Here is a 24,350-nt window from a genome sequence, read left to right as displayed (position 1 = left end):
CAGGTACAGACGCTAAAAACTATAAATGTAATGCTAAACAGAATCCTACTACGTTGATCATGACGTGGGTCACACGAAGGCAAAAAATGCCATATTTTGCGTGCCACCAATAAAATCTAGCGTCATTTACCCACGCTCCACTCACGCTATTTCACTGGCTCACGTGCAGCTAAATTCGAAAGGGTGTAGGTGCGCATGAACTCCCTGGACAAAAGTGTTCTCAGTAGCAGTAAGGCCAGATGACATAATAATTAAATGGAGGAGGCCAGAAAAAAGGGGAGGAGGTAGGCACGAGGTGTGTGGTTGGTGTCAAGGGTAGAGGATAAGTGAAAACGTCATAATTCCTAGCGTGGGGTACGGGAATCTGAGAAGAAGCAAGTCTCTCAGACCATTCAACTCTAAGTGAATCGGGGAATTTAATAAAGACTGAAATGCCACAATAGTGGAACACTAACGTCCTCCCATACGGTTTGGTGCACATAAAAATACCCACACATACAGTTAACCTTGCATCTGAGGAGAGAAGGGAAAGGGCTTGTAAGCAACCCTTGCAGTACAAACCACAACCCTCTGCAGAAGATATCTGCACAATTCTCTGATTCTACATTTGATTTTTTATTCGGTGTTTAAAAAACAGTCAGATCATGCACTTTTTTTTTTTTTTTAAAGACAATGTAAAATGATGTATTTTTGAAACCCCGTTTTTGGATCTTGCACATGTTTGTGAATACTGATGAAGTTCCAGAGGTGGATATTTTGATTGCAATTCAGCAGTGGCCAGGGCGGCCTCACTGACGGCCACAGCACAGACATCGAGGTCATTCTACTGTGTAACGGCAACGATCGTCAATAACACCGTCACCTAAATTACCTCATAGATGGGCAACCGTGGATTTTTGCTGCACCTTCGGAAGGCTGAACAGGTCAACACACAGGGTCAAATCTGATTGTTAAAGGAGTAAGCCTAGGCGTATCCACAAAACCCACAATCAGAATTACAAGTAAATGCAGAAATGAAAATAACAACGTACTGGTCCAAATCGAAATATAAACACTTGGAAAAACGTTTTAACAGAAGTGGTTAATGCAAAAGCTTTGGGCAGCCAAGCTACTTGTTCTAAAATAAAAAACACAAGATATTAAAAACACCTGTTTCCTTACTAGAAATCCTTTTCATTCCACAGTAAAATACTTATTTGGTAAAAAAAAATATTTATTCAAAAAAGCATTCATATAAAATATTTCATAATTCATTATTGATTTCTAAATTATTTAAAATATACTGTACAACAACTGAGAATTTCAAAGCCATTCAGAATAAAAACTTGAGAATGTGCTTGATTAAGGGCACATCCCGCCGGTCGGAGCTCTGCGCTGCACACTGCAGCCCTGTCTCAAGCTGTCCACTTCGTGGCGGAGAAGGGCGGGGCGTGGTACCCTGCCCGGGCCCGCACCGCCAGCTTCTTCCGCAGCTCCCGCACTTCTGTCATCAGCTCACGTTCCTGGCACTCCAAATCTCCTCTTCCGCGGTCTAGGGAAACTTAGCAGGGAAAACGGTTTCAGTTATTAAAAGATGTCGAAGGCAAAAATATAACCTATTTATAAGTAAAATAACATTTACAACGGAAGCATTAGGAAAACGAATATATATTTTTTGACAGTATTTCTAAAGCGCAAATGAGCATCTCTGAGCATCTTGGCAGGGTCCAGTTTACACCTGTCAATGCAGAATAACATCCAGCATAAACTTCTACACGGACAGCCTGGTTTGTAAGCGCTTTCTACATTTAAATACGGATTTTATGCTTTAAGAATCACAGGAAGGCTGTTCCATGGTTTAGGAGCAGACAACACGAACTCCTCACCCCCACCTGGAAGAAGAGTTAATTAATAATTGAATTTGCACAGACCAAGGCGACCCAATAAGGGTTCCCAGCACTAAAAAGACCAGCAGAGATAGACCTATGGAGCCTTGCAGAGTGCAGAAGTAAGAACAACATAACTGCCTATTTTAGGAAAAAACATGTTTTCGGATGTTTGCAAAATCCAGTCTCCGTAGGGCCGACTCAGTGCTTAATTTGTGCGTGTTGTTTCCGGTGCGGAGCACCGGGACTTCTTTCTTAAGGGCCGGAGCTTAGTTTTCTGCATCAGGTATTTACTGCGAGCAAAAGACACATCCGGGAAGGGCGGAGGAAGAGACAATTCGAAAAAGCGTTCAAAGGGAGAGAGCAGAAGGCTGCAAGAGTGAGTTGAAGAGGAAGGGAATTTCTGTGAATGGATTAAAGACTCAATAAGGCTTTAGGATAACGCTGCCCTGATCTTATGTGTTTGCATATTTAATTGCTGCAGCTGCGTGTTTCACAGGAGAACTTTGAGAACCGGCACGTTTTTATTTACAAATTAAGCACTGGGCTGACTGCATTGGGGAGGAAGAGGATTTCACAATTTATGAGCACCCTCCAAGTCATGCGTTTCGTAACTGACGAAACCTGGGCAGGGCACGGCAAAGCTTGGAGGACAGAAGACCTGTCGTGGGATAACAAAGAGAGGTCATGCGGGACAGATAAGCTGGGCCACCGCCCATCGGAGCTCTGACGACAGAACTGAGCTTTGAACTGGATACGTTTATCCACCAGAAGCCGGTGAAAAACCTCAAGTTGGGCCAATATGTGATTGCTCAGTATAATCTTCAGCCCATGGCCACGGGCTATGGATACTCCCATTTATAATATATTTCCACAGATAAGCTGAGATATAATAACAGCCTGATGACAGTTTTGTGGGTCCTGGCCGGCAGGCACCAGAGAAACCTTCTTACGCATCTAAGCAGGCCTAACGAGGAGGCGGTCACTGTGCTGATCTTCTGATCAAGCCTAATCTGGTTATGCAGAGAATCCCAGATATTTCACTGTGGATGTCTGTACTGGAACTGGACCTCGGTCTGTCTGCAGACCACCACTGCAGCACCAAGAAACTGGGCTGATACAGTGGCATAATGAAACCTGCTTCCCCTCCCCCCAAAACCCAGTCAGGAGGTCTCAGGCCAGGGCCCCGTGCACATTGTCAGCCAGTGTGTGGCTACGCGATGCTGAGGAGAGCCCCCTGGAGCCCTTGTCACTGCCATTCAATTTTAGACAGTTTGCATTCATCCATTTAGCCACTGATTGGAGGCAGAGCTTAAGTTTGGGCAAGCCATTGTTCTTATTGTGCATCAATCTCAAGGTAATCTGGGTGTCATCTGCGTTGGAGATTATAGAGAAGCCAAATGCAAGGGGGCGTATATAGACATTAACAAGCATTTGCAATGCAATAGGTCTCACAATAGCGAGAGTTAGGGCTTTTGGTGTTGTAAATGATAATGACAATCGCATATTTGGGAGCTTATAAATATTTAGCCATGCAGCATATTAAACCTTTATCAGAAATAAATTGTGTTTGTGCATTCCTTCTTATAATTGGCATTAGACTGTAATGGTCTGAACAGCCCCTACAGAGCACCACAGTAAAAATAGCACTTGGCAGAAACATGGTCATGTAACCATATATTCAACCCCTAGAGGCCATAATCACATAAAAAAGAATGATAAAACAATTTAAGTGTAACCATATAATCAGCCCCTTGAAGGCATAGTGTATAACACACTTTCAGGCCTAGCAGGCGTTTTAAATATCATTTTAATATGGAGTCACCGGCACAAGGGTGCAGTGCCGCAGGTCATTACTAGATATCCCTGTAGAGTCAACAGCAGAAGGTGCAGTACCACTGGTCATGGCTAGATGTCCCTGTAGTGTCAACAGAAGAAGGTGCAGTACCACTGGTCATGGGTAGATCTCCCTTTAGTGTCAACAGCAGAAGGTGCAGTATCACTGGCTGTGGCTAGATGACCTGGTGGAGCAAACACACTAAGAGTACAGTGTCACAGAACGCTACCAGAACTTCTTATGATGTCAGGAGCTCAGAATGTCCCCCAAACCCAGAAACAGCTGAAGAAGTACCAGGGCCTCAGTGAAATGGCTGAAACATTCAGCCATGCAGTACATTAAACCTTTATCAGAAATAAACTGTGTTTGTGCCTACATTACACCTTTATCAGAAATAAACTGTGTTTGTGCATTAGCAGAAGATGCATTACCACTCGTCATGGCTAGAGCTCCCTGTAGAGCCTACTGAGTTATTAATGCCTTGGGACAATTATCATCCTTCAGCATAGGAGAGCATAGTGCATTACACATTTGCAGGCAGAGCAAGGATGTCAGACTATTACTGCAAACAAGGCCTTTATAACACAAACTCTTCTCAGCTGTAAAAACAAAAGTTTCAGCTATAAGAGAAAAGTTTAAATATGCATTGAATGGTGGAAGAGGTTATTATTTTTGGGCCTCCTCTAACCCAGTGTGACTAACAAGATTGCCTGGACACAATGAGCAGATCGTTCTGAATGTTTTGGTAGTGGTCCCATTGCCCTAGGAATGTGTAGTATAAGGAATGCCTGCAAAGCATTATGGGGTGAGTTCCCCCAAGTGCAGTGAATATAGTACTATCGGATCTCCCACTGTGTGGGGAGAGCCGCTTTCGAGGATTCATTCCTGGGTCAGTTTCATGCTATATCAAGCCACAAAAAAATGTAAAAAAAAAACACATGCATAACACAACTTCTTGTATTTACTGATTATGTAAAGTAAGGACCAAGTGAACCGAAAATGCAGAAAACAAACCACTTGAAAGTGCTTACAAACAAGGTCCTTATAACACAAACTCCTCTCAAGCTGTAAAAACAAAAGTTCCAGCTATAAGAGAGAAATTTAAATATGCATTGAATGATGGAAGAGGTTATGGGTTTTGGGCCCCCTCTAATCTAGTGTGACCCACAAGATGGACTGGACGGAAAGAGCACATTGTTCTGAATGTCTTGGTGGTGGCCCCATTGTCCTAGGACCACCCCATGCTGAGTTATGGCCAAAAACGTGTTGTTAAAGGAATTCCTGCAAAGCATTATGGGGCAAGTTCCCCGAGTTGCAGTGAATATTGTAGCATCGGCTCTCCTGCTGTGCGTGGAGAGCTGCTGTTGATGATTAATTTCTGAGTCACTTTCATGCTATATAAAGCCGCCAAAAAATTTAGAAAACACACGCATGATACAACTACTTGTATTTACTGATTATGTAAAGTAAGGACCAAGTGAAGGGCGAATGCAGAAAACAAACCGCGCGCGTGAACACAAGTGCTTACTGACGAACACAAGAGGCAGGAAACAAAAAAGAATAGTCCGTCCAAACAACAGAAAAACATCCCAGGCGTAATTAAACTGCACTTAGCCGGTACGCCTCAGCCAAGTACAGGAAGTGACATATCGGCTGCCAAAACAGTTAGGAGACAGCAAAACAAGAGTGACACTGCCTTCAACCTATAGTAAGCGGCAGGCAATCAAACATCTCATATTAATAAACCCTCACTGATTCCAGTGATGAATCGATTAATACATGCACCCAGAAGGCACCTTAGGGGAGCCCTGTTAAAGCTTACCAGTTACCTGTGTCCTGGCTGACCAGTTCTATCTAGCCTGCCCCCACCAGACACGTTTCTCACCCCCCAAGGGTGAGAGCCTTTGCTCTTGGGCAGACAGAAACAAAGCCTGCTATGTAAGGGGTGTTAGCACACCCTCCCAATAGGATACCCTGTGAATCTGCATTCCAAGGCCAGGGGCTTCAAAGAAGCCCACCACACGGTCTGGCATCCCTCAAAGGAGAGGATGCCGACTCCTCGCCAGAGGCCGATTTTGTCACCTGGACAGGCAGGAAAATTAGCAGTCAGGGAGGTGTGTCCACCCCTTAGGTCAGTTACACCCCTAAGATCAACGGACTGATGTGAACACATTTAGAAATCTGCCATCTTGGTGTTGGTATACTTCGGAACTATGGGGCCGGGTATACCAACTTCACACATTAAGTGGCCATATAGAGGGTGCAGTCACCCGAAGGATAAGTAGCCCATTAGCTACTACCCTACAATCCCCAAAACACACCTAAATTTAGTATTTTAGGGGAGTCCATGGCAGATCCCGCTGACCTGAAGAACCCTCCAGAGATGTTAAAGCGAGAACTGAAGGCCAGTGATAGGCTTGGCACCAACCCTGTCAATCTCGACAATCGTGCCAAAGCCACCTCGTCCTCCAGCTGCTGAAACTTCCAAAAGCCCAGGAAGACTGCCAGCCTCCACCCCAGCATCAGAGAATTCCTGTGGAATAGCAGAGTTGCTCCCCTGCATCCTTGCAGGCATCCAAGAACCCGTGAAAAGGACTCCGGACCACCAAAACAACCGCAAGACAGCACCACTGCACCTGAGCCTCATAGCCAATGTAGAAGTGGGCCAATGGTGCCAACCTGGTCCCCGGCCTCTCTAGAGACAAAGTCCACTGCAAACTTCACTCCGACGCCTGCAGTCTCTCTGTACAGGCCCCCCTCAACCGTGACCACCTCCAGTGATGACAACCCCGATAGTCCACTGCACCTAGATGCCCGGATTAAGAAGAAGAGAGCCACTTATTGTCTCTGCAGCCCCCGCCCCCCAAAATGACATTGGTGTCTCTGTGCCCCCCAGGCTCGTGATCCTAGAGCTCACTTGTTGGTTCACACAGACTGATCCCCCAGTCCATGCCTGCAGCCTATTTTTGTGCCCCCCACCACGACCGCCACCGGTGACTGACACCCAACGGTCCAAGAGTCCTCTTCATCCGGCTGCCACGGACCGAGGAGAAGACCACTGGTGTCCCTACGTCCCCGGGCAAGGCAGGACATGAGCCCACTCGGTGGCTCATCCAAACTGGACACCTAGTCCTAACCTGCAGCCTCTTTCCAACTGGACCGATCCCCATTGACTAACACTGGGTACTGGACACAGAACTACACCTTGGCACCCGGCTGGCCTAAGGCCACTCGGTGTGACCTGCTGGTGTGGTCCTGGCCCATGCCCAATACTCACCCTAAGTCCAGGAGATTGGTCTCTTAAGTTCTCTACCTGTTTGCTGTGTTTGTTGTTCTTCCATAGGATAACACTGCAGCTTTCAAGAATTGCACTAAGTGTTGACTTTTCTAAACTGTAAAGAGTTCTCTTGCAAAACGTACTTACCTGATCGTATTGATTTTGGTGCCTAGACATACATAAAGATACTTGTTATTTTTTTTAATTGGTGTGGATCTCCTTATTGAAGCGTGTGTCTCACTTATTGACTGTGTGTGTATTTGCAGATGTCTAACACTCCTCTCTGATAAGTCTAAGGTTGATGGACCACACTACCCTCTAAAAGAGCAACTTGGGATTGAAAGAGCAAGCCCTGTCCACTAGTAAGGGAACCCCTGGACGCTTTGCACGGTATGTCTCATTTTGATATACGCAAAAACAACAGATGATGGACGGAATGCAGAACTAATCAAACATTCACCCTTAATCACAGATCTGCTACAGCTTAAGAGAGCACAGCCTGGGCCTCCACCGGAAGAGTAGGCAGCACTTGTGAAACGGTATCCCACAGAACGTGGGAGTAGTGGCCCAACAGTCCTGCACCATTCACAGACCGCAATCTTCCTTCCAAGTGTCTCCAGCCTCTTGGATTCCCTATATGGTAGAGGAGTAGGGAACGCGTCAAGGTTAACATGGGAGGTGGAAACCTGGACCACCAACCTCTCAATGGTGAGGTTTTGTGTGAGGAAACTTGGGTGCCTGGTGGCGACTGTCCTATTCAGAGGAGCCCTTGTGTTGGGTTTGGACCAGGTACCCAAAATGCCATCTGTGGCGGCCTCATTAACTGGGAACAGCGGTTTAGATGAGGAGATTCCGGGCTCAGGCTTCTCCGTCAAGACATTGGTCTCAACCACCACCGAGGGCGACTGGAGGGCGAGGCCGTACGCATCACCATCACAAAAGACACTCCCTCTTCCATAGCCACCGTCGCGGGAGAAAGCATGCCAGCATTTGGAGAAATATCTAGGCCACTTGCAGGCCCCTCACTTCAACCAGTTCCTCCCACCAGTCCATCTCTTGGTCATAATGCTGGACTTCCTCAGGGTCCAGTGACCCCCTCTCTTTGTGGGCAGAGGTCACTTCCTTATCCCTGACAGGCTATTTTCCTACCATGCAAGATGGAGGAAAATAAAATGGAGGGTCACCTCGCATGCAACACCTTAGGTGTGGTCACTCCTGCTGTCATTTTCCCATCGCTGCTCCTGCCAAAAGTCGGGGTTTGTAATGGGGCAGGCATCTGCTGCTAGCAGCAGGGCTGGGGGTCGGGTTTCAAGGGTTGTAAGCCCTTTGAAGCTCATAGGCAGGGCTGTGCATGTTCCTGGGAAAGGGGGTATAACACCTCTGCCCAGGAAGGGCTTTGTTCTCTGGACCCAGAGAGCACAGGCTGTCACCCAAGGGATCCAGAATCTTGTATGACAGTGGCAGGCTGGTTATGACTGGCCAGCAACAATTCCAGGGCAGTTGGCATTTGCGGGGGGCACCTCTAAGGTAGCCTCTGGGTACTTTTTGCAATAAATCTAATAATAGCACAAGTTTGGATTTATCATTCTGAGTTGTTTGATATCAAACAACCCAGGGTGAAGAGTGGCCATCATGTAGCTGTGAAACTCCTATTTACCAGTGTCCAGCACACGCATGGAAAATGGCTGCTCTGTTCCCTTACTATGCCCCAGGTTTGAAAGGGACACAATAGGGGCATATTGATCATGCATCTATGCCCACACATGCAGTACAGTGCACCCTGCATTAGGATTGGAAGCCCAGCCAGACAAGTGACTTACCTATATCACATGCAGTGTGTAGTGCACTGGCTGCGTGCCATGTCAGCTTTGCACTTTAGTATAGCACCAGCACCAGGTCACTCAAGCCTGCAATGGCAGTGCTGGGTGCACTTGGATGTATGGTCCCTGAGGATGGCACAATCTGTGCTGCTGCCCTCAGGGGCCTACACTTAGTACCCCATGCACTGGATACCCAAGTACCATTACTGGGGACTTATTGTGGCAGCTAAAGGTGTTGCCATTTGTGCCAGTGCATTCCAACAGTTTTGGGAAAGAGATCTGGCACAGAGAACATGGTTAGCAGAGGTCCTGGGCACGGATAACTTTGAAACCACATCAAATACCAGACAAAAAGTGGGGGCTAACCATGTCAAAAGAGGCCCTTCTCACAGTGTTCAGTGCTGCATTTCTCTGTCAGCACACAGGCAACTGGAATAGAGTGTCAAGCTGCACACTGTGCGCCAACCCTGGAAACTTACAGGGCCCAAAGTAGCACCAGTGAGCCTGCAGCTGGGGAGTTCCGTTTGGCATAATGCAAAACTAAGCAAGCCTACGAGGAAAGGGATGCTGTTGACACACAGTGGGTGCCTGGCAGGTGTGCGGAAGTGGTCATTTGAAGCCAATGCGTCTTGGACAGCTGGTGCTCCTATTTTCCCCTCCATTGCCACCCTGCCCACATACCCCCTTAGGCCTTCTGTATACAAAGTCCCCTTTTTGACATGGTCATCCCCACTTTGTGCCTAGTATTAGATGAAATTTCGACTGAAAGTGCACTGGGTTCCTGCTAATCAGACCCCCAGTGCCAGACCGCTTTTCCTAAACTGTGCAACTGTTCCCCAACTAGCCAAATCTTTGGCAACACTGTAATTCCTTGGTAAAACAGTACCCCTGGTACCTAGGGCAATGGTAACAAAGAGGGTCCTCCAAGGGCTGCAGTATTGATTGTGCCACCCTCCGGGACCCTTCAACTAGCACATGCAGACTATCATTGCATGCTGGGCGTAATGTGGATTTCCAGACAGAGATTGGACAGGGAAGCCATTTTAAATAAATGTGCTGGACACTGGTCAGTACGAGTTCCCCAGCTACATGATGGCTTCACTGAAAATAGGGATGTTTGGTATCAAACATCTCATATTAATAAACCCTCACTGATTCCAGTGATGAATCGATTAATACATGCACCCAGAAGGCACCTTAGGGGAGCCCTGTTAAAGCTTACCAGTTACCTGTGTCCTGGCTGACCAGTTCTATCTAGCCTGCCCCCACCAGACACGTTTCTCACCCCCCAAGGGTGAGAGCCTTTGCTCTTGGGCAGACAGAAACAAAGCCTGCTCTGTAAGGGGTGTTAGCACACCCTCCCAATAGGATAACCTGTGAATCTGCATTCCAAGGCCAGGGGCTTCAAAGAAGCCCACCACACGGACTGGCATCCCTCAAAGGAGAGGATGCCGACTCCTCGCCCCAAGGCCGATTTTGTCACCTGGACAGGCAGGAAAATTACCAGTCAGGGAGGTGTGTCCGCCCCTTAGGTCAGTTACACCCCTAAGATCAACGGCCTGATGTGAACACATTTAGAAATCTGCCATCTTGGTGTTGGTAGACTTCGGAACTATGGGGCCGGGTATACCAACTTCACACATTAAGTGGTCATATAGAGGGTGCAGTCACCCGAAGGATAAGTAGCCCATTAGCTACTACCCTACAATCCCCAAAACACACCTAAATTTAGTATTTTAGGGGAGTCCATGGCAGATCCCGCTGACCTGAAGAACACTCCAGAGATGTTAAAGCGAGAACTGAAGGCCAGTGATAGGCTTGGCGCCAACCCTGTCAATCTCGACAATCGTGCCAAAGCCACCTCGTCCTCCAGCTGCTGAAACTTCCAAAAGCCCAGGAAGACTGCCAGCCTCCACCCCAGCATCAGAGAATTCCTGTGGAATAGCAGAGTTGCTCCCCTGCATCCTTGCAGGCATCCAAGAACCCGTGAAAAGGACTCCGGACCACCAAAACAACCGCAAGACAGCACCACTGCACCTGAGCCTCATAGCCAATGTAGAAGTGGGCCAATGGTGCCAACCTGGTCCCCGGCCTCTCTAGAGGCAAAGTCCACTGCAAACTTCACTCCGACGCCTGCAGTCTCTCTGTACAGGCCCCCCTCAACCGTGACCACCTCCAGTGATGACAACCCCGATGGTCCACTGCACCTAGATGCCCGGATTAAGAAGAAGAGAGCCACAGTCCTGCACCATTCACAGACCGCAATCTTCCTTCCAAGTGTCTCCAGCCTCTTGGATTCCCTATATGGTAGAGGAGTAGGGAACGCGTCAAGGTTGACATGGGAGGTGGAAACCTGGACCACCAACCTCTCAATGGTGAGGTTTTGTGTGAGGAAACTTGGGTGCCTGGTGGCGACTGTCCTATTCAGAGGAGCCCCTGTGTTGGGTTTGGACCAGGTACCCAAAATGCCATCTGTGGCGGCCTCATTAACTGGGAACAGCGGTTTAGATGAGGAGATTCCGGGCTCAGGCTTCTCCGTCAAGACATTGGTCTCGACCGCCACCGAGGGCGACTGGAGGGCGAGGCCCTACACATCACCATCACAAAAGACACTCCCTTTTCCATAGCCACCGTCGCAGGAGAAAGCATGCCAGCATTTGGAGAAATATCTAGGCCACTTGCAGGCCCCTCGCTTCAACCAGTTCCTCACACCAGTCCATCTCTTGGTCATAATGCTGGACTTCCTCAGGGTCCATTGACCCCCTCTCTTTCCTCCAAGAGCCCTAGCCCATAGGAACAGGGCTCAGGATCCGATCTGGGAAGCAAGGATCCGATTGCAATGTATCAGAGTCGGGATCAAAATGGGGATGGCACTGCCAGTGGGCGCAAGGAGGGTTGGCATGGGGATCGGTGCCAGGGAAGGTCAAGGTGGAATGACCGGCGTCAGTCTGGATCCAGAAGTGGATCCTTAGGGTCCTACTGGTGCCGGGGCTGGAGCCGCCGGCGCGAAACCAGCAGGGGCCCAATGTGACCTTGCAGAGCACAAAGGCGCGCCAGAGGGAGTCGCCCCACCCAAACATGAGGCACACGGTGTCATAAAACTCCGTGAGTTGGGTGGAGGGGCGCACCGACTCCCGGAAACTCTGAGAAGTGCGGAGTCGGCCCAGACACAGGCTCAACCGCGGAGCAAGGCCTAGAATGCAGACACTCCTGTGAGATGAGGAATCTGCAACTAGAAGTCTATCAGAGAAGTTGGTGATGTGAACCAGGGTTGCTTTCCTCACAAAAGCGGTTACTCCGTTCCACCTGGTTTAGCCCATTGCCACTCTAACCTTCTATCCCTCGCTCCATCCCACATCGCCTAGATCCTAGGCAGCGGTAACTTTTCATCTCAACTGCATTAGAGAGATAAGATTTAGTGACCAACTGTTTGTCGATTACTGTGGCAGTAGGAAACGAAAGGCAGTACAGAAAGGAGACGCCTGAAGCAAATTAGAGCTCCTCCACCAGAGTCAAGTCCTCATATTTTGCACTAGCAAGAGGTGTTCCTGTTGCAGACATCTGCAAGGCAGTTATGGGCGCCTGAAACACTTCAACAAACATTACTGCTTGAACTCAAAGGTGCACAGGGACAGGCACTTGGCCAGGACTATGCTACAAGACTTCTTATTTAAACATCCATCAGCCGCTGGGGAATGTACTGCTTGGGAATGTATTCAACAGGTGAGGAATCTACAGTAAGAACTATCTATATGAAAACGTTTTTACTCACCGCTGATAATCATTTTTCTGTGAATACGCCACCTACCAGCAGATTCCTCAGTGATCCCCCCTACCTCCCCTTCTAATGGCTTTAAGTACTGAGAGAGCTTAATAGGATTCCAATTAGAAGTTTAACATTGCATTTTATTGAGTGCTCAATGTGAGCCAGTGGCTGCCTGTGGGGGCCACCATCACTTATTTTTGGGCACTGCCACTTATTTTCCACATCAGATATTTACTGAGTGCAAGAAAGGAAAAAACATACAGATCAGAAAGACAGAGGAAAAGAAAGACAGCAAAAACTTCACAAATGGAGAAAGCAGTAACTTGCAAGAATGAGATAAAGGGACAAGATGTGTCTGGTAGTGGAGTAAAGAGATATAAGATAGATTTAAGACTTCTAGCCTTGGCATTCAGCGCAGCAATGTTTAATTGCTCTGGCCATGGGCCCCTAAGTAGAGCTTTGGCACCGGCACTCTTTCTTTCGCAAATTAAGCACTGACTTTATCTAATTGAAGTTTATCAGTCTGCTTGACTTAAAGGCTTGGAAAAAATGGATGGAAAATTATGTTGTTGAGCCTGGGTGGGTGCTATATGGTTTTCTTCCGGTGTCAATACAAACCCAGCGCCCCTTAATGGTGTCCAAGAGCTTTGAAGAATTCCAGCTCCAGTCTGATGCCTAGGATTATTTAACAAGTGAGGAATCTGCAGGTAGAAGTATCCATTAGAAACACATGCACTCCTATGCAGTGCTGAACACAAAAGAAAAAAAAATAAAGAGACCTCCCAGGAGACCAGTGTAAGGATACAACCCATTCAATCCAAGCACTATGCTATCGAAATGCTCCTGGGCAGAGCAAACACAAGAACTGGAAGGAAAGGCTATCCAAACAAAAGCAGACACATAAGATGGAGAGCAAAGCAATCCAATCATGAGCAAGGGGCTGACCCAAGGCCCACTCTTTGTATATGTTCTGTATTGGAAACAATATGTCTGCTAACAGATTTTTAAAGCTGCTGTAGAACAAACCTAAAAAGAGATGCCAGGAACAGAATTATATGCTCAGTTAATTGCTTTTTAAACTTCACCAAGTGAAGCTTCTGTTCTCAATTCTACCACTAGTTTGAAATATTTTGAGAATATTCCTTTAAATACTATACAGTTCTGGTGGTCAGAATTACGCTCAACCTCCTTAGCTGCAGTGACATCACACCTGAAGGAGCTCTACTGGGTCCCCATTCACAAATGATCACAATTCAGACTCCTCACCCAGACTTTGAAGGCACAAAATAACACTGGCCCAGCATACGTCAACAATCGCATCTGCTTCCACAAACCTTACAGCACTTCCGCTGGGCTGGACTTCTACTTGCACAAATTCCATGCATACAGAAAACCAAAGCCTTCACCTACTTCGCTCCTAAAACACAGAATGATCTACTGTTAACATAAGAGCTGCCTCCTCACTTCCTGAATTGCAGTTGAAGCACTGGCTTTTCGTGTAGTCCCACTAGTTGCCTAGAGTCACACCTGCTCAGCATCAGGATCCCTGCCCTGGTGATTATGAGCTCTACAAACCTACATAACATCACATGACATTACACTTCGCAACATATATACAATGATATAATAGTTGGATTCTTTTCTGTAACCACCACCACTGCAAGATGTGAAACTACGCAAGAGTTCATAGTGTTGATACAACTGTGAAAGACACTTCAATCAAGCAGAGGCTGATGGTAGCGGACCTAAAACCTACGCTCCTGTCCATTTGTGTGTGTGAATAACTTCAAGCACACTGCTAAAGCAGTCTGCAGCCAAGGAGGAAGTAGAAGTAACTCCCATTTCAGGGTCGTAACTATCCAAGAAAAGAAAAACACTTACAATGACTTGAAGTCTCAACTGATGACACATCATTCAAGCATGCATTTCCAGGCTTTAGTTTAGAATCACCGTTGTGACATTCCTGAACATTCGACCCTGTTCCAATCTTCATATCTCGTAGCCTCTCTGCGGTAAAAGCATAGAGGTGTCAACATTGTCAAACGGTTTGTGTCTGCACATTTAAAATTCAGTAATTATTGAGTGGTATACAGTAACAATTTTACTTGCCACACTTTTCACAATGCTAAAAACTATATCTAGTTTCTTCTGTCCTAGATGATGAAATGCAAAAGTTTGAGAGTTAGGTAATTGTCAAAAGAAATGGCATATGCCTGTGATTCAAATCAAATCAGATTTATAAAGCAAGCAGCTGGCGTATGGGCATCCCAGCACACAAAGTTAGCAATCCCGCGCAGGGAAGAGATAAAGACAGATAGGGTAATATCATTCAAATGGCTAAGTCTACAAGAGGCTTTCCAAAGAGATCGGCATTAGCATTAGTGGTTTTTGAAAGGGAAATATTATGAACATTTTGCACAGGATTTCTTTTATCCTGCTGTGAAAGTTATAAAGAAATACAGTTACTTACCTTTGTAAAGGTTTTTGTTTTCCATTAATCATTCATCTGTTTTCAGACTATATGAACTCAAATTAGAGACAACAGGACTTCTGCCAATTTTTGGTGGTTTCTCCATGTTCGCCAAACTCTAAATGACGCAACTAGTTCTGACTTTCCTAACTGATTTGCATTTCAGCTTCTACATTCTAATTTGTTTAAGTTGATAAACCTTCTATTTTTTTTTGCTCTTATATGTTCTAGGTGATTAGGTGAGATGCATGGGATATACATGAAGTTTTCATTTTTTCTTTCTTGCCGGAGTTCATTATGTGCGTTTAACAGTACTCAATTTTAGACAGTGGTTGTTGAAGGGAGGCACCATCAGTCATTTCTCCCAACGGGGTCTCTTTGAGCCTCTAAAGGCTGAATGCTCGAAGGTGTATGGCCAGTTGTCTGGCCCCTACTTCCTAACAGATCTTTTGGAATAGTGCAGCTTGTCCAGGAGGCTGTGCCTTAGTCCTCCCTCTTCTTTCCTAGACCACAACCTCTCCCTTCTGAGTCAAACTGTGTACTGTGAAGATATGTTGCACTCAGAGCCATTCTTCTGCAGTCCTCTCTCTGTCCAAAGGTATTCCTGGCATGTTGTGCAACACTGCAGTACTTCTCTCGACTGCGAGGTGGATTACGAACCCCCTTCCAGTGCGGGTTTACACTAAGGTCTATCCTCCTTCTTGCAAAGACCATGGGTCAACAACGGTACCCAGCAAGGCCTCATTTGAGACAGCATGTGACATGAATTTCTCAGGATGCACTACCCTTCCTTGGACAAGACTCCCCGAAACTGCAGCCTAGCCAACCCTCAGGCTGCCAATGTGCGCCAACCATGGCTGTGAAGCCCAACTGAGAGATCTGCGCAGTTCCACCCCTGCCACCATTCCTTGCTCAACTTGAACACCTTCTCAATGGAGGATGTAGGGAGGGGGTTTAAAGGTGCCTTTATTTGTTTCATATACCGCGGATATTACACAAAGATGTACTTTACAAAAGGAATATATCATCAGATAAGGCGAATAAGGGAATGTTACCCTGTAAGCATCTGTTTGTAGTGTGTAGTTCTGTAGATTGACATGATTTGCATACACCTGCCATCCAGTGTTGGGCTTGAGCATTTAAAGCTGTTTTTCTTTAAAGCAGCTTTAAGTCTCGAGATGTGCGTCTCCTCCCTTATAGTGCCCATGTTTAAGGGCACCACTTCCCACTCTTCGATTGTCTTTCGCTCAGCAAGTGAAAGTGGAGTGCTGTGAATATTAGGTATGTGCCTTGCAGTTTGTCTTGAAGAAGATATATGTATTTATTGCAAGAAACATGTGCTATCATTGCCCACTCTCATGGAGAAGGATGTGTACATATGAATCTACAGCCCTGCAAGCTACACTAGCTAGTTACTGTGTAAATAACGTAGCACGTGCGGCTGTAGATAAACATGATTTGCATCAAATCTAAAGCAGTTTCCTGTTTGTAGGCGGCAAATGATGCAGATCTTTGAAATAATGTTCTGGGTACAGCCTGGACAACCAGGTAGCAGATATGTAGATATTTGCCAAAGGAATGTGACATAGGAAAGCGGTGCTGGCTGCCTTTTAGTGTGTACAGTGAGCCTAAGGGTGTTTAGGGACTATAGGTTTTCCCTTTGCATCGGCAGTGTGAATTTCTTTTTTGAAGACAAGACTTCTTTTGATAGGTATTAGAGGCAATGTGCTGGATATTGTGCCCGAGGTATTGCAGAAATCTTCCTGGCATTCGATGGATTAAAAGTCTCTATAGCCTTGCATCCAATTCCTCTCACAGTCTGTGAGAGATTATTACCGTAGGCACAGCACAGCGTATCCCTTCTGTGCTTTCCGTTACACAAGTTGTGAACAAAGGCAAGCTCCCGTGGCCACAGTCATTAGGGGAAGCAGGAATAAGGAGCGCATGATGTTGACCGAGGAGAGCACATGAGAGGCCAAAGGACAGAGCCCCTGAAGGGGGAGGACAGATGACTAGAGTAGGAAAGAGCTCACGAGTCGAGCCTAGGGACCTGTCGCAATCGCTTCTTGAAGTAATCCTATCATGAAGAAGAGTAAAACTTGAGTAAGATCCTATGTAACAACCAGGTTGCGCAGGTCTCCGCTCGTTTCCCCCCGTCCATATTCCCCCAGAACCCTCATACCCCATGATGGAATACAGCGGTGTAACAGGCTAGTTATGATATTCTAATGACATTTTACTGACTAAAATACAAGACCTCTACTAGCTAGCTAGGGAGGTCGCTGCCCCAGAGTTTGAGACAGACAAAAAACTGACTTAGAAACTAATGAAACAGAATCTCACCCCATGTACAGTGAAACTGGAGTTTTAAGGAGCTTTGGATAAAATGTCATATCTTAATGTGCTAATTATTATGTGGCTCCGTGAAGCGTAGATATTATTTTGTGTTTGGGATGAATGGGGATGTGGAAGTATGTCTCCTGCAAATTAAGAGTTGCCATGAAATTTCCGCTGTTTAGGAGGTGCAGGATAGGAGAGAGGGTGACTATCCAAAATGATTGCTTGTGTAACAATGTATTCAATTTTCTTAAGTCCAAGATAGGCTTCCATCCCCCTGTTTTCTTTCTTATAAGGAAGAATCAAGAGTAGAAGCCTATGCCTCTTTGTGAAAAAGGAACTATCTTAATTGCTCCCTTTGCCAGCATGGCGAGGGCTTCCTTTTTCAGTAAGTGAAGATGAGTGGGGTGTGCTCCCCTTGGGGGGGTTGTTTGGTGGTGTCTGTACAAATTCTAGAGTGTGGCCATAAGCGACCAGGTCTAACACCCATTTGCCCGATGTTATATGTTTCCATTGGGGTACATGGTTGGAAATCTTCACACCCACAGGACGAAGAGCGGTGTCTGTAGCCGATAACTGGTGCAGGTCACTGTTTATGACTTGCATCTCTACTTTGGGAAGGTTGCTTTCGGCGAGGGTCTTATCCGGTTTAGGCTCCTGAAGGTGGATGACGGTACTGTTGCTAATAAGTTGTTCTGTATTGTGCTTGAAAAGGCTGAAACTGCTGACGGTATGATCCTCTATAAGAGGAGAAACCTCTTCCACAAACTCCTTGAAATGGTACTTTTTTATACTGGATGGTGCCAAGAGATCTAACGGGATCAGTTTTTATTGCTAACAGTGCATCAACGATGTGTTTTCTGCATCATAAGCCATATGTAAGACCTTAAACTGGACATCCTGTCCGAAAGAAGTCGATTTCAGCCATACATGGCACCTGAGGACAGCTGCTCCAGCAAGTTGACGAAAGCCTTTTGAGGCAATATCTACTGCACAATCTATCACCTCGGAGGAGGTGCGCGCTTCCTCTTGTAGAATCTTTGTGGCTTCCATTTGTCTTCTGGGATACAGTCTATGAGGTTGCCAATGTCGGACCACATCTGCCTATTATAGCAGCCTAGGATGGCCAGAGAATTTGCTGCTTGTACTACAATGCCTGACAGGAAGGAAAACCTCTTACCCACATTGTCAAAACATCTACCCTCCCTATCTGGTGGTGTAGAGTTGGGAATGGAAGGGTTCCTGAACGTCATTGTGCAGCCTGCGATATTACTGAATCAAGTTTGTGATGACCAGTCAGGCACTCAGGTGACTCTTCTGGGGCTTTGTACTTTTTTTTCTACCCGGGATAGCACTGCCACCACTGTAGCCGGGTTCTTTATAATCTTTATCCCCCCCTCCCAAATACAGTCAATGATAGGGATAGCTCTGACTGATTTCCTTGCCTGTTTTTTAAAATAATAAAGGAAAACAATCAGCATGCTTGATAGAAGTTGGTAGGTGAAACCTTGTCGCTGCTCTCTCCATGTACTTCGGTGAACAGTCTGATGGGTGTGGTGGTGGAGGTACCAGTCATCCCACTCATGTTGTGGAGGAAGATTCTTCTGTATCTCTCCTCCTCCTTCTCTTTCATCGTCTGATGAAGAGGGGCCCTATCTCAGTGGTGCCACTGTGGTTGGCCCTGGTGTAATTCTGTGAGTTAAAGGTGGAAGAATATATGGAGGTGTAGTAGGTAAAGCTGGTTGAAGTGATAGGTCCTGGTGTTCAGTTGTTGTGTCACGAAATCTCCATCTGTAATCTTGCAACATAGCTGCCAAATCTTAGAACAAAGAGACAGGTAATGGTACTTCTTCCTATAGTTGCTGATGATGATAATGGTGTTCGTAAAGCGGCTTTAGCATAATATTGATGATAACATTGCGCATCTTCATCATCAATGTCACCATCTTCCTGACATGTAACCAAAAGTTCAGATGGACTGCGCGCAGGCCAAAATGGTCCCTAATAATCGGACTCCTCTATATCTAACAAATGTGATGGAGGAAAGGTGAGACCTCACTAGGTGACGTTAGCGCTGGAATTATTGTCCTGGTGGCCACTTTTATAATTTTAGTTGATGTTCCCATCGACTATGTCGTCGTCGACGCAATGTATGGAAGAGAGATTGACGTCGACAGCAGTAATGGTTTTGCTGTCGACTGTGTCTTTCTTGTTGTTGCTGCTGTTGCCTGTGGTGTTGTCGCCGGCGCTGCCGTTGATGGAGTATTCATAGACGGGAGCATCGAAGCTGGGTGAATCCTCGTTGACAATATGAGAGCGTCGACGGCCGCTGTCATTCACTGTTCGTGCTGACGGTTGCCTTGATGATGAGACAGGTACTACCGTCATCGTCGATGAGACTGCCATTGACAGTGACGTCGTCGACACTGCTTTTGTAGCAGTCTTAGACACAGATTATTCTCCATATTTCTGAGATGGAGTAGTGGGTTGAGAGGAAGCCTTCTCTGCGAGAAAAAGGTGCTTTTTCTCCTTCTTCAGAGGATCTTTAGGGTGAGATTTGAAGGCCTTTCTACTCTTCTCAGATGTTCCCTCAGAGGATTGTGCCCTTTTTTTTGACCTCTCTGAAGTGCCACTGTCCTCTTCAGAAGTGATAGTCTTTTTGCTCTTAGACTTCTGTAGCCACAGAAGTAGCCTCCCCTATCTATCTTACAGTCCTTTACCTGGTGACTGGGGTAGAGGCATAAAGACATTTCTTATGTGGGTCCTCCACATGAAGATGTTTTTTTCCCACAGGACTTGCAAGATCTGTGAATTGTAGGTCGAAGTAAGTAAAAAAACTGAGCAGAGCTCAGGGAGATTCCCTTGAGATAGGGTGTGATAGAAAATCTGAGGGATGCAACCTCTCTTGGGAATGTTCTAGAGGGTGATGTTGCCTGACGGATCACAGTTCAAGTTTGGTCCTCTTTAAAAGAGGACATAGATATGTTATTAAAGAGACTATTCATTGCCATTAGGGCCTATGGTAATGAAACATACTGCTATGTTATGGTACCGTGGGACTCACACTTCGACGACAGGGAATGATTCAAGCATGTGAATCTATGAAATATCCAATACTGGAGAAGTAAGCTTACTAGGATAACTCATATATGCCATAACAACCCAACTCAACTCATATTATCATTAAACAAATTGTTGTTATAGTACGCTAGTATACCGCCTGACAACAAAGTCTCAGGGGCCTTTGGGACAGACCAGAAAAAAGAATGATACAGACAGTGGCACCTTTTAGATCAAAGCGCATATTTTGCTGCAACAGATGGCACATAGTAATGCCTCCTAAAGAAGTACGGAATCCTTATACCTGGTGAAAGTTCCAGCTAACAAGTAAGATAAGGGTTCCAATGGACCCAGAGTTTGGCATTAGGAATCGAGGCAACCATAGAACTGATAAGGAGAACTTTAATTTGATTCCAGTTGCAACTTAAAACTGTTTTCGTGTTTAATGATACAAAAGCCAGCATGCATATATGGTACAATGTAGGAAACCACTTTGCTGCAACCGGATGCAAAATGAACCATTTGTAGTAGGCCAGGCCTAATTTCCTTTTACCTTTGGGGTTGCGTTTTATCAGAATAGCGCAATAAATGTGATGATGAGAAATTAGGTAGCTTGGTGTGCTTGCACTCATGCCACTTGCAGGTCACAGATTCCACTCATGCGGAGTCTGACTCAGTCTTTCATACTTAACTTCGATAAAATGAGAATCATTAAACTGGGTAGTAGGAGCGCTATAACGTAAAACAGCATTTGGTCAGAGAGTTTGCCCCATGCTTCTTACATGTGGTGATTAACTGCCCACATTGTAGTGCAGACCTTAATTTCTAGTGTACCTTAAAAACAAGGAAAAATCAGAACCACTCCTATCTGAAAAGATGGACCAGAGGGCAGACTTGCTGAACCCTCACTGGAGCAAATACACTCATCCAATTTATGGCTGGTATCACTCCAATGAATTAGAGCCACTCACAAGGCAGCAAGGAAGACTTTAGCATACAAATGGAGAAGTAAAACTTGTGAAAAAGTGTGCTTGCCATGAAAAAACGATGAGGGGCAAGAGAATCGAAATGTTCTTTGAAACGTCAGCTCTCAAGACAGGAGCAGATGTGAATGACTGAAAGGCACAAGTCTATTGCAACCACCAAAACCTTGGTGAAAAACCATGGTGCAGAAATCCTTAAAGGGTATTGCTGATTTGTCACACCAATGCTTCCTGGCAGGTACACACCTCGAAACTGAACTCATCATCTTAATTGTTTAGGGATATCCATCAGTCCTGATGTTGATGTTACTGTACCAGAATCATATAAAAATGAGTCACTATTTTGAACGTGTGCAAACATATGTTTAAATAGTGCATTTTTAAAGTGGGATTTCTTCTACAACAAGAATTACCTGGCTAGTAAATTGTTTGAACTACTAGCGGTGTTGCAGCAAAGACAACTGAATGGAAAGGTATCACTGGAACTGTTTGCTATATAGCTTAAAATGCATTAGGCTCACTTGAGTACATCACAAGCTAGAAGCCCAATCAATGGACCACCTACATGAATTTATCCAAGATATTCCCATACAGAATATTGGTTAGTAGAAAGGCTGGAGCTTGAACACCGGAGAAAATTACGAATGATTTGCAGTAAATGAAGAAAGGGAAAACCCCAGAAAAAAAGGCCCTTGAATAAATGTTTGAAACACAAAATACATATTTAAAAGATGTTTCTAGGTAGCACGAAGATGGTAGGATATCAACTTTAAGGGAAGAAAAAATAGTGTTAATCTTAAAATCAGTCATGACACTGAATGAAAACCAATCCTTGGGGGCTATGGCATTAATTAATGGAAAAGGCAAACAGTTAGCCAAGTTATCAGTAATTAAACCCGTGTAGTTAAGTGAAAGGTTAGTACACTCCGACCAAAGTGCCTTTATTCTGTTTAGATCAACTTATGCTACCTTGAGAGGATCCAAAATGCTATCACAATGCCTGACGTTTTTGAAGAACTACTGGTGATAATTACACTACATGCAGAAAATGGGGGTGTATGTTTAAAATAATGATCAGGAGCTGGACTGGTCCATGCATTTTGGGTTGGATAATGTCATTGTATTGTATGCAGAACCAACAAAAAGTATAAATGTTATTGGTGAAATTTTGGGGGCATTTACATTGGTAAGGCTGTCACGCCTCCACAATATTTTGCGTAAGCATTGTTTCCTGCTTAGCCGGGCTCAGCGGCATTCATTTGAAGTATCCAACCCACCTGCATACTTCTTTTCCTTAATACTAGCTTAACCTGTTACAGAAGGCAGGGTAACGACAACGAGTTACCGAACTAGGACATAAACAGGAAGAATCCGGTTCTAGAATATAAACAGACATCAAAAGACAATTTGGAGAAGGTGATGAGAATATTTTGAGCTGGAATGAACTACAACATTGCATGTATCAGAGGACACACAAGTTAAGAGTGGAAATGAAAAGATAGGTAAACGTATGGGAACATTTTTGTAACAGGACTAATTTGCAGATCAGCTAAAATGTACACCATAACCACAATATGTGGTGTCTATATGAAACTATATATGGTGTGTGCTCTCCATGCTAATTCCATTGTGCCTTTTCTGCTCGTGAAAAATATCTGCATAAGGGTTTTCAGAGAATAGGAGCGTGACTCTTTCTGAAAGATGGGGACAACCCAATGAAATAATATGACTGCGCTTATATAATCCCTCACAGTCTCAAAAATGCTAGGCAGTCCCAAAACACCTAGTCAGCCTCAAGCTCCTTCTTAATACAGTGGGCTCTAATAAACAAGTTATTTTTGGCTCTATTTCTGGTGGATACTCTATTTAGGGATGCAGATTCTCACCTTAAGAATATCCCCAGGCGCCACAAAGGAACAAAAAGATTTTTCAGCCTGGTCCCGGAATGATGGTAAGTGGCGTTGTGCGGCTCTGCGTCGGCCCCAGAAAGTGCATTACTAGAGGTAAGTAACTTGTTCTTCTGATGTATACTTCTAACAGATTCCTCACCTTCAGAATAGATATCAAAGCAGTTCCTGCCCAAGTGGTGAGTCTGTGGAATGACTCACAGCAAAAAGTCCTCTAAGACCGAATGGCCACAATGCTTTGTCCATTAGACCTGGCTGTCAAGGCAGCAGTGCTTCGTGAGCCTGTGCACTGCTGCCCACATTGCAGCCTGAGAAATATCCAGGACAGGCAATCTGTATGCCAATGCAGTGGTAGCAGCCTTGGCCCTGTTGGAATGGGTCCTCCATACTTCTAGAGGCTGCTTCTTGGCCAATGCGTTGCAGATCTTAATGGACTATTCACCTGGACAAAGTCCTTTTCTGCACTGCCTTGCCTTTCTATGCCTCAGACAACTCTACAAACAGCTGACCATCCATCTGATGGGGACTAAACAATGGATTCTCTCTCTTCCTCTATTGAGGGATGAAGTGGAGCAAAGAACGCTGGAAGTGTGATGGAATGCCCTACATGAAAGGGAGTCACAACCATCAGTAGAAAGGCTGCCCTAGACCAGTTTATCTTTATAGAATGTGGTGTGTGGCAGCTGGACTGAAAGAGCCTGAACTAATTTATGAAACAAGCTGAAGTTAATACTATGAAAATGACTGTCTTCAGAATCAGGAGACATAAAGGCCAGCAGTGCAGAGGCTCTAAAGGGGTGCATGTAAGAAAAGTAAGGTACAAATTAAGATCCAACTGTGGCATCACAAATGGTTTAGGAGGAAATGTAGGAACCAAGCTGTTAAAAAATTCCACCTCAACAGGGGACTGGAACAAGGATGGCTATTCCAGTAAACACAAAAAGGCCAAAAGGTCCAATAAATAACTTTTAACAGTGCCCACTGCAGGAACTTGCTGGCTCAAAGACAAGACAAACAACAATACATCC

General features: G+C 45.5%; 1 protein-coding gene across 1 annotated transcript in view; it reads right to left on the bottom strand.

The window, feature by feature from the left end:
- Positions 1-1,198: 1,198 nt before the first annotated feature.
- The window catches only part of TBC1D31 (TBC1 domain family member 31), a 578,066-nt gene continuing 554,914 nt past the window's right edge, over positions 1,199-24,350 (bottom strand). The window contains exons 21-22 of the mRNA XM_069220688.1: positions 14,447-14,572; positions 1,199-1,540 (exon numbers count right to left, since the gene is read on the bottom strand). Coding sequence (XP_069076789.1) covers positions 1,395-1,540; positions 14,447-14,572 — 272 coding nt within the window. The 3' untranslated portion in view covers positions 1,199-1,394. The remainder of the gene's footprint in view (positions 1,541-14,446; positions 14,573-24,350) is intronic.

The sequence above is a fragment of the Pleurodeles waltl genome, chromosome 2_2 (assembly GCF_031143425.1).
Source record: "Pleurodeles waltl isolate 20211129_DDA chromosome 2_2, aPleWal1.hap1.20221129, whole genome shotgun sequence".
Classification (NCBI taxonomy): Eukaryota; Metazoa; Chordata; class Amphibia; order Caudata; family Salamandridae; genus Pleurodeles; species Pleurodeles waltl.
This window is presented reverse-complemented; position numbering and strand designations above follow the sequence as displayed.